This window comes from Hippichthys cyanospilos, chromosome 7, assembly GCF_059441005.1.
Source record: "Hippichthys cyanospilos isolate Australia breed blue-spotted pipefish chromosome 7, RoL_Hcya_1.0, whole genome shotgun sequence".
In the NCBI taxonomy this organism is placed as follows: domain Eukaryota; kingdom Metazoa; phylum Chordata; class Actinopteri; order Syngnathiformes; family Syngnathidae; genus Hippichthys; species Hippichthys cyanospilos.
Window position 1 is genome coordinate 6,988,426 of NC_142375.1, and position 10,531 is coordinate 6,998,956.

The following is a 10,531-nucleotide window of genomic DNA, read 5'->3' on the forward strand; positions in this document are numbered from 1 at the left end:
TTTTTTTTTTTTTTTTTTTTTTACTCAATTGCGTGTGGTGACGTCTTCATCAAAGGTGACAGAGAGTAGACTGAGAGGGTGAGACATTCAGAAGTAGTACAGGACTCGAAAGCTTTCGGCAACAGATTCGGGCGTTTAGCTGTCGGTCGCTGCTTTATCGAGCAAAAATGTTCTGCAGACGGGTTTGCCAGAGACTTGGACCGGTGGTTCAGAGGGTCTTCACACCGACATTTAAAAAAGGTGAGTCAGGTTGACTTTTACATCACACAATTACTGCAGGTCAGACTTGTTGCATTCCCACGTATTCAACGTTTGGGGAATGTTTTTTCCTCTGGTGATGTTTTCTTTGGCATTTACAATTTTGAAAAGTTTCTTGTAGAAGTAACACGGTCTCCTTGTGTTTCTAAATATGAGATCTCAAATCGTGTACAAACCTAACTAAATCTTGACTAAAGATTAAAAGTTGCAATTGGTTTTGCTTTATGATTTGACCTACAAGACTTCAAAATCTGAAGATTAATTTGAACGTTAATCAAGGTAGTAGAATACTTTGTAGCAATACATATTAACTGGCTACATCATGCCCATTTGCACATGGAATCAAAAGGTTGTTGTTGTTGTTGTTGTTGTTGTTTTTTAACTCTATACTGTCGTAAATTTTCTCTGGCCAATCACTGTTAATGATTACTTTTACCGAATCGTGTTTGATTCTGCAAGTGTACCAAAGGACAATGAATATGAACATTAAATCTACCATTTCAACCTTTAACAAAATTGTGTTTGAATGATTGGACGTAAACGCCCACTGTGCATGCGAACTGAAGAGGATTTAGGGCTTTTATTTTCACAATGCTTTGTCTTTTCACGCGTCCTTGCCTGGATCATCATTTACTCTGGGGTTTGAGCATGTGGAATTCAGCCGAAGGGAAAACTGCTTTGACTGCTTCGAGTTTGCAATTTCCTGAACAATGTCCTCCTGTGAATGCCTGGCGACCAGTCCAGGGCGTACCCCGCCCTTCACCCGAAGTGGGCTGTAATATGTCCTGGCAGTTCACAAGCCTGAAAGGTGGATGGATGAAAAAAAAGGTTCTGACATTGGAACTAGTGAATCTTTTAGAATTGCCTGGTTTTGGCATTCATTATTATTCTGGCAAAAACATCCACAGGGTGGGGGGACTGTATCATATTAAGCTGTGTACTTTCACCATCTTGACATCTGGCACACGTGTCAAAAGAACACATGGTGACACTCCTCCACACGTGTCCCTTCTGCCTCAGGTGCCATCTTGTCTGCTTTCATCTAGCATGCATGTTCATTTTAACAGGCTTGAACCTTACAAGTGAGCTTAACTGATTACCTTTATAAATAACTTGTACTTGGCCCTGCAAGGTGTTGCACCGTCATGGTATTAAAGGGGGGAGGAGTAGCTCAGGATTCAAAATATAACAGTTTGTTTTGCTTTTCTGCAACTTTTTAAGAAATGTTTTACCATGCCTACTGACATTGTGCCAAGGAGAAACAGAGAAAAACATACATGATCATCAATAAAATAGGGAAACAGCAGGAGCTTTCCATCAAAGTTAAAGGCAAAGTCAAGAATTTAATTATTTTTTTTACAATACGTTCTATGCGGCTTTGTTAGTCTAAAAATGGTATTCTGGTTAATATTGTGTTTTTGTAATATGAATCAAGCAGTAAAATCCATGTTTTTATACATCTTGGGGGGGCTGCCATTTTGTCACTTGGTATACACTGAAAATGACTTCATCATTGATCAGAGCTCAGGTAACAAACGGCCAAGCACGGCTTAGATATTGAATATCACATGGCCAAAATAGGTGTGCTCTGATTGGTCATTACCTGAGCAACTGTGCTGTTATCATCAGTCAATTGCAAGTAGCAACATGGCCGCCCCCTGTAATGGATAACAATGAATATACATACCTGCTTACCTCAGATTAGTAAGTGTGCATCGAGCATATTATTGTAAGTATTTTTTTTGTCTTTACTTCCTATTTAAGGGTTTCCTTCAAAGATATTACAGCTGTTTTTCAAATATAATAATGCATGTTCAAGAGCGTACCGTTTAACAAATGACTACAGTTAAGTTGGATGTTATTCAGAAGCCGTACATAGGTACATGGGTTCATTTCTTGCATTGTGTGTTTAAAAATTTCTTGAAACATGGCAAGCAAATGAGTTTCTTATTGTAATGCACTCTTTATACTTGTCTTTCATTGTGTTATAAATTAAACTAATTTAATAACCACAACGTGTTGTTTAAAAGTTGTATTTGTGTTAAGAAGAACATAACATATTTCCACCCAGCCATCCATTCATTCATTTGCGTTGGCGTTTTGGGTATGCTGGAACCTATCCAATTTAGTTTAAACCAATGCACTTTGAGCACCTTTTCTAGAATCCGCAATGTCAATGGTCAAAAACAGAGGTGGAACTTGGGCCATGTGAGACTTGAACAAACATAAAAGATATTGAGGGCTTTTTGGCTTTGTCCAAATAGACTGCTATAATAATACTGTCATATCTCGCAAACTATTTCCCAACCTTAGATACAGCTTGCTGGGCAATAGAGCCTTACACTTTCTTATGCAAGAATGAGGTCAAAAAAATCACACAAACAAAACATAAAAAATCAAACTTTCTACATACAGGATTATTTTGAAAATGTTGGGTCTTTTGGAACCCCTTTGCATGGCTTAACTGTCATCACAAAGTTATTAGATAAACAGCAGTTTAATCGCTAAATGCAGTTCTGGATCTGAACTCTGCGGTTTGAATCACCTGCCCTGGTATCTTCGGGTATCGTCAAAGCTTTTTGAGAAGCCCTATGAATAGGATGGATTTCACAGTTGTTAGCACCTTCTGTTGGTTGAAGGTTCGGGGCTTCTGTCAGCTCCTCCTCCAACCTTCCTCCTCCTCGATTTGGAAACACATTGCTCCCCATTGAGTAGTTAGTGGAGAGCACAGGAAATTGTGCAGTATCTCCATAGTATAGCCTGGGCTTCTACTTATATAACATCACTTGCGCAAGCCCTAGTGACAGATTGAGTAAGTACACTTGCAATGCCTCAAGCTTCAGGAGGTTCGTAAGCACTCGAAATGTGTTATTAAGAGCTAGTTTCTAATCAAGCTCCGGTTGAAAACTTCCTGGAGGTGACTCATACTGTATGTATTAAAAACACTAACGATAAAAATATGCATTTTAATAGACCCGATGACATCTTTGCCCCACGATATTTAACTCTGCAGGGGAATTTTCCAGACACATGAATAATCCTTTTGTTGTCATTAGTAACTAATAATATGCTGGCTAAAAATCTCTTGGACGTGGTGTTGTGCTAATACATCCGTTGTACTGTATGTGTTTGAATGCACGTATCTGTGCTGACAGAAGAATGTTTGTGTGTGAGCTGTAGATGAGATTAAAGTGTTTTGGGTGCAGGGTGGTTTTATTTATGGCCTCCTCTGCATGCACCCCTGGCAATCCTCTAAACACTGGCAAATCTTTGCAAGCGTCTGAAGGCCACGCTTACCTGTCCTCCGCTGTAACAATAGCTCATTAAGAAGCTTTTCGCAGCTCCTACATTAGGGCCAAAACACACGTTGTTAGGGGCATGATTTTAATGCATGAGGTCAAATCCCCGGGCGATGTTTTTGATACCAATCTAAAGCAAGCGAGTCAGAATTGCTTGTTGTGTGGTCTGCCGGATATTTAATTTGGGGGATTGTTTGTTGTTTAGCTTGGCTGTTAAAAAGTCTTTCCATCTCTTTGGCTCCAAATAAACAGGGTCATATTATGTAAGAGTATTAAAGAATGGGGACACGTTGATGCTCTCGTAGTGCAATTTGATCTTTGCACCAAGTCGCTCTTCCACTTGGCTTTTTCTTTTTCCTCAAATACATCAAATCACCCCTTCTCTGTTTGTGACATCCATACCTGTCGTCAAAATCATGTTCCTAATTAATGTGTGTACTTTATTGCTTTTGGTCATCATTGCAGCGCCAGTGCGGCACATGTCCTTCGGGGTTCCTGGTGGCTCCACAAACATGACATACTTTGTCCTGTGTGGAGGAGGCCTCACTGCTGCAGTTGTCTATGTAAGTATGAAGGATTTTCTATGTACCCAGCAATGTCCATGTTCTTTCAAGGAAGTTAGATGAAAATTTATGCCCGGTAGTACATTTGTATTGGACTACATCTAGACGTACAGCTGTCCTCATAATTTACGTACACATGAAGTATTGTGAGCGCAATTGTACCTAACAAACTTATGCGAGCATTTGTGTATATTTGTGTTTATAAACACAAATCTCTGTAGAACAAAAAATAAAAATCTACAACCGGTATAATGGCCAAGTTGCACTATTTTAACTTTACTTAACGATATATATATATATATATATATATATATATATATATATATATATATATATATATATATATATATATATATATATATATATATATATATATATATATATATATATATATATATATAAGATAATAATGGAACCCTCTGCGTGATATCTTTGAGATTACATCTGTAGAGCTTTTTTCTTGAGTACACACATTTGATGCCCTATCAATTACAAGGCACACAACTGTTCACATTCACACCTATAGCCAAATTTGAGACTTTTACTAACATAACATGCATGTTTTTAACTGTTTGTTGTCTGCCATAATGCATCATTTTTTACTATATTTATCTTACCTCTTAGGCCTACAAGACAGTCATTGGTGATAGTGAACGCTATGAGGAGAGACTCGCCAACATGGGATCCGCAACAAAGGGTCAGCTACCTTTCTCATACACCACTCACTCACTCACTCACTCACTCACTCACTCACTCACTCACTCACTCACTCACTCACTCACTCACTCACTCACTCACACATATGCACACACACACACACAAAACCTTGCAGGGCATTTATTTTTTTAAATCACAAATGCAGCTCATAGCTCTCTTTTACCCTTGGAGTCACGTAGTCAAGCAAAATTATGCTGAATAAAAAATACGCATAAACAACATGTCTGTCAAGCTCCATAATGTGTTTTTTTTTTATTTAGTCATAAAGCTGGTGCTTGACTTGAATACCAACCAGACCACCAGCGTAATGATTCGATTATCCCTCTGACATGTCATAGTGCACTGTATATTGAGAGCAACATGTGTTGCATCAAATAAGAGCGTTAATGCCCACACTCCTGAATTGTCCTCCTGTTTTTTTTATTGGCTTTAGTTTTTTAAATGATCATTTTGATCATTAATTGACTGCTAATAAATATGCTTTGCCATCAAATGTACTTGTTACTAAAAGTAATGTTTGCACTTGGACGTCTCTTTTTTGTATCTGTTTACCGCTATTTTCTAAAAAACGTTTGTGTGATTCTCACATGAAGCATGATTTGCTTGAAGATGTCTCTGAAATAATTGCTGTTGTGCATAAAAATTAAGGATTCAACGGACATGTTTGAAACAGATATCGCCTCGAATTTTAGCATAAAACCAATAAAATACCAATGTCATGTGCATATTTTTCTGTTATTTGACTTGAAAATATGGAATATCTCAAAAACTAGATGATGTTCAGAAAGAAACATTGTCATTTAGGGTTTAAGCAACATTAAAAAAAAAATCTGCTTCACTTAAGTCGAAACTTTTTTGGCAACAATATGTGTGATTCAATGTATTATCAGTACTGTAGTGTTGTGCATGTTGTATAGTTGAAAGACTTCAGTTTGACTTTGTCGTCACAATTTTATTGAAGTGCGTTTAAAGTTAACATCCAAACTAGAGATTAGGTTAAAGGTTAAAATAAGAAAGAATGGCAAATGCTGTGTTTTATACTACAATCCATGTATGTCTCAACAGTTAATATTTAGGCTTAAGTCAATTTAAAAAAATATATATATTTAGAATGATTTAGGCTAGGCAACGTTATTTACACAGTGCATAGTTATAAATAAAACACTTAAAAGAATTGTAATACAATTGAAAGACATTTCTTTTTACTTGCAGTATAATGCAATAAAAAAATGAAAAAATGCTTTGAAAAAATTATTTATAAGAGCTCAGTCATAGGGCTTATGAGACAATCAGTGTAGTTTTTAACCTCGAGCAAACTTGTTAATGACACAAGTGTTCCTTCAGTGACTATTTGAGTTTGTCAGAGTTGGCACACATGGTTTGAGCTCTACTTTGTCAGCCACATTTCCTGTAGATGGACAAAAATGCAATTATCACTCGCTGTCTGCTACTGTTATGGGACATGACCGGACATGGCTGAACGTAGTCTGCTTTCGAAAGTAGAAATTGACATCCAGTCAAAGACAAACTTGGGTTAGGGTTATCAAAGTTGATCAAGGTTATCAAAATGCAAGGAGGATGACTGGTTAGCACGTCCACCTCACAGTTCAGAGGTCTCAGGTTCAGTTCCGGCTGAACTTCCTTTTTATAGTTTGCATGTTCTCCCCGTGCCTGTGTCGGCTTTCTTTGGGCTCTCCCACTTTCTACCATGTTCCAAAAACATGCATAGAAGGTGTTTTGGATGCTCTGAATTGTCCTTAGGTGTTATTGTTATCTATCTATCTATCTATCTATCTATCTATCTATCTATCTATCTATCTATCTATCTATCTATCTATCTATCTATCTATCTATCTATCTATCTATCTGTCTGTCTGTCTGTCTGTCTGTCTGTGTCTATTTGTTTGGTCATGGGGGAGTTACAATAACAAATATGTTGTAAAGAACCCTGGAAGAAAACACTCGCATTTCTGATTGTAATCTCTAAAACAATGATGTTCACAATAATGAGAAATTGGCATGATAAGATCATGCAAAGGGAAGCGTTTGAGTGGCATAATATTGCTGGAGACACTGACATAATGAAGAATAAAATATTCCTCCGCCAAGTTCACTGACATTTATATTCTGTTCTATTCTTCACCTTTGAAGTTTCCTCAGCTGAGACCGCGATTGCAGCAGCTGAACCTGCCCCAGTCAAGGAGCCCGACGTTCCTGTCGAAGTGGTCATAGAGTCTGCATCTGAAACTGCAGAGCCTGTGGCAGAAAGCACAGGCGAGATCATTGTTGAGAGCGCAACACTTGTAGAAGATGTCGGCGAGGTCTCCGAGGTCATCGCCACTGAGGATGAAACTGAGCCAACCCCTGTGGATGAAGCTCCACCTGTTGTGGCTGAAGCTGCTCCGACCCCCGTGGAGGCCACGGAGGAGACCCCAGCAGAGGCCTCTGTGAATGCGGGTACAACTATAGTGAATGAGGCACTGCTCCCTTGTCCCCCCACTGAGGCAGCGCCTGTTCCTTGTGCGGATATAGCAGCATGAAACTATCATGCTTTAATCTTTTGCTTGGAGAGCATGGCTACAAGTTCAAGCACACTTTCTCCTTTTTATTCCCCCCCAAAGACTCCATGAACCCCAAAATAGATTAAGGGAAGAAACAGCGTTTTCTCTGACTTCCATTTATTAATGAAAACCCTTTGAGGGTTCATCGGTCTTAGAGACCTAAAATCTTCATTTAGAGTTATTCACTGTTCTCAATAGTAGTCTTCATACATGATAGTACAATTTTGGGGTTGATATAAAAATTTTGCCTGGGAGATAAGAGAAAAAGAAAGTTCTTCCTTTAAGAAATGACATTCCTGCATCCGCTTGTGTAAGAATCCCAATTTAGTTTTTGAGGTCAGCGGTCTTGTTTTTCTTCATCAATTTTGACTGTTTTCGGCTCAATAAATTCTCTTTGAGTCACTTTCAGCCCCACCAGTCTGTGTTTGTGCTTAGATTCAATATTGTCAATAGGGTCAACGTGATAGTCTGTGTGCTTCTTTTGCCAGCAACTTTGTCTCATTTTAAGGATAACCATCAAGCATCATCATCTCCCTATTCCTCCTTTGTTTTGTTGATTTAAAAGTCTTCATTATGTCTATTTCGTATGGTCTTATCTGAGACAAAGTTGTGAAGGTGCATTCATGTTTTCCTCTTTTCTCTCCTCAAAATCTTTCCATTTGTCTTCCAGATTGAGGTAATTTGCGATGCCACAATGACAATGCAAAAAACATTTTTGCTGCATCATTCAAGCAGCGAACACTATCTTAGATGTGTCTGTTGTTCTTCCCCTCCAGTGGAGACATCTATCTTTCACTTTGACTTTAGACATCCGACAGAACTAATAAGTCTTCTTAAAACAACAGATTTACACAGACCCTTTTTTTTAGGAATGTGGCCCATGTACATCTTCCTACAAAAATAATACTTAAGGTTTTATTATTTATTGGAGGCTAACACTTGAAATTGTTTCATGAATATATTCTAAATAAGTAATAAATAACAAAAATAAAATATAGTATTTTATCATTGGAACAAGGAATTCCGTTATGGAGTATAAAACTGAATCTCATCAAAAAGAAAGAGCTTGAGGATGCGGCTGAGGCAAGATATACAGTAAAAATGCATTTTTTGTCCTTCAGAGGCTGTGCCAGATCTTCTTACAGCTGTAAAACTACTGGCTGGCTCCTCAGTTGAAATTGCAGCAGCTTCTGTTGGGGAGTCCAGTTTGGTGAGGGCTGTTCGTCACATAGAAGAAGATGGAAAGGGTTTGGACTCTGTGTTGGAAGTTATACAACCTGAAGACCTTGAGGAAACTAATGATCTTGGAGCTAAAGGATCCTTACATGAAGCGGTTATTGTTACTAATGAAGAAGAGCCGGACCTTGCAGAGGTGGTCAGTTGTGACGAAGAAGCTGTTACAGAAGTTAAAGTATCTTCAGAAGTCGTAATAGAGGAAGCTTCCTCCCCAGTAGCTGAAGAAGAGGAGGAAGTACCTCTAGAGGAAGCTGCACCTTCGGGCACCACAGATGAGAAGGCAGGAGGGATGCAAGCTGAAGATCAGAATCCAGGTCCTGATCCAGAGGAGGAAAAGACGCCTGAGGAGGCCTCGCCTGATGAATCTGCTGAGGCAAGCATCATTGGTGAAGTGGACAAAGAGCTGCCTGGTGCGGAGACATTTGGAGAGGACACTGCTGAGGCTGAAGCTCCAGCAGAGGACACAGTCACTGCTTCAGAAGAGGTAGATACCTCTCAGCCACCAGAGGTTGACACTGGCTCAGAACTGCAGGTGCTTTCACCTGCTGAACCAGAGTCCACCCCCCACCATGATTCACTGGCAGAAGTCATGATGCACACTGTAGATCAGTCAACTGAAATTCTCGAAGATTCTGAAGATAAGATGAACGAAAGCAGGGAAGCGGCACCATCCGTTGAAACCCAAAGTAAGTAAAGGTGTTGCTCACCCAGTCTGTCTGATTTATTTGATGTTGTTGTTTTGTTTGTAGTAATGATTGGATGACTTGTTACAGGTCCAGAGGCAACAGTGGTGATGATGAACCAGTCATGAACTGACAGTTGTGCCTTCCCCATCACTCGTTAAACTGTCAGTCTAACCTTGTCAAATAAGGAAAAAAAAAATAGAATTTTATGATCGAAATGCGTCATTTTGTGTTGTGTGACCATCTCGACGTCTCTAAATCGATTTAGTTTTAGTGCCATCTTATGCCCACTAGATGTCTCTATTACAATCACTAGAAAAAGAAACCTTGAAGATGGTGGACATGGTCGTTACGACGCTAAATTTGTAACAACTTTTGATTTCAAGCAGGACGACACCTATAGAATGTTTTTTTTGCTTATCGTTAAATTCATTGATCTCTCTCTCTCATACGCATATTCAAATAAAGTCGAGCATAACTTGTATAAAGGTGTAGATGAAAAAAAAAATGTTGATTGTGATTACGAATAAATGTTGTGAGGACCCATGTTGACAAGTTGAATCATTGATGCGCAAATGAGATGTCATAGTCTGCTAACGGAAATTGGACAAATAAACAGTTGGAAATCATTTCATCCGTTTGGTTCATTTTGACGCTCATTGCAAACATGAGCTGTGCTTGGAGCTAAACTTGACATACAAACATTTGTTTGATAGTTTAATCAGGTCGCAAAATAGCCCTTTTAAGAGTTGTATATACTGTACTGTGTAATGCATGCATAGGTGTCGGACTCCAGTCCTCGAGGGCCGGTATACTGCATGTTTTCCGGTTTTCTTTGCCCAACACACCTGATTCAAATAATTAGCTTATCATTAGCTCTGTAGGAACTTGAAAATTCTCCTCTTCATCTGAATCTGGTGTGTTTGAAAGAGAAGCTTTGAAAACATGCAGGATACCGGCCCTCGAGGACTGGAGTTCGACACCTGTGCATTTGTTTTTTCAGATTTTTTTTTCTGTTTTTCTGAGTGATTTTCAAATCCATGGAATCCATTTTCTCTGTGTGTGTTTAAATAACTTCATTCTGATTAAAAAAAAAAAAGAAGTTTTTTAAGTTTCCAGAAAATGCTCCCCGGCTAACAACTTAGTGAGCTACCATTAAATTTGGCAACAATGCGGACTGGTAATGATAAGTGTAGCTATGGTAAGAGTATGTA

The 10,531-nt window shown here is 38.8% G+C and overlaps 1 protein-coding gene across 1 annotated transcript; it reads left to right on the plus strand.

Annotated features, from left to right (window-relative positions):
* Positions 1-36: 36 nt before the first annotated feature.
* On the plus strand, positions 37-9,946 carry mgarpb (mitochondria localized glutamic acid rich protein b). Its single transcript, XM_088420453.1, has 6 exons — positions 37-240; positions 4,023-4,120; positions 4,745-4,817; positions 6,989-7,294; positions 8,520-9,320; positions 9,408-9,946. The coding sequence occupies exons 1-6, from the start codon at positions 168-170 to the stop codon at positions 9,443-9,445; spliced, it is 1,389 nt and encodes a 462-aa protein (XP_088276579.1). The 5' UTR covers positions 37-167; the 3' UTR covers positions 9,446-9,946.
* The last annotated feature ends 585 nt before the right edge of the window (positions 9,947-10,531 follow it).

Bases quoted from the DNA above. Each gene is read 5' to 3' on its own strand.
- mgarpb (XM_088420453.1), top strand. From the start codon at position 168: ATGTTCTGCAGACGGGTTTGCCAGAGACTTGGACCGGTGGTTCAGAGG. The intron at 241-4,022 runs GTGAGTCAGGTT...TCATCATTGCAG, and splicing joins CACACCGACATTTAAAAAAG to CGCCAGTGCGGCACATGTCC. The intron at 4,121-4,744 runs GTAAGTATGAAG...CTTACCTCTTAG, and splicing joins TCACTGCTGCAGTTGTCTAT to GCCTACAAGACAGTCATTGG.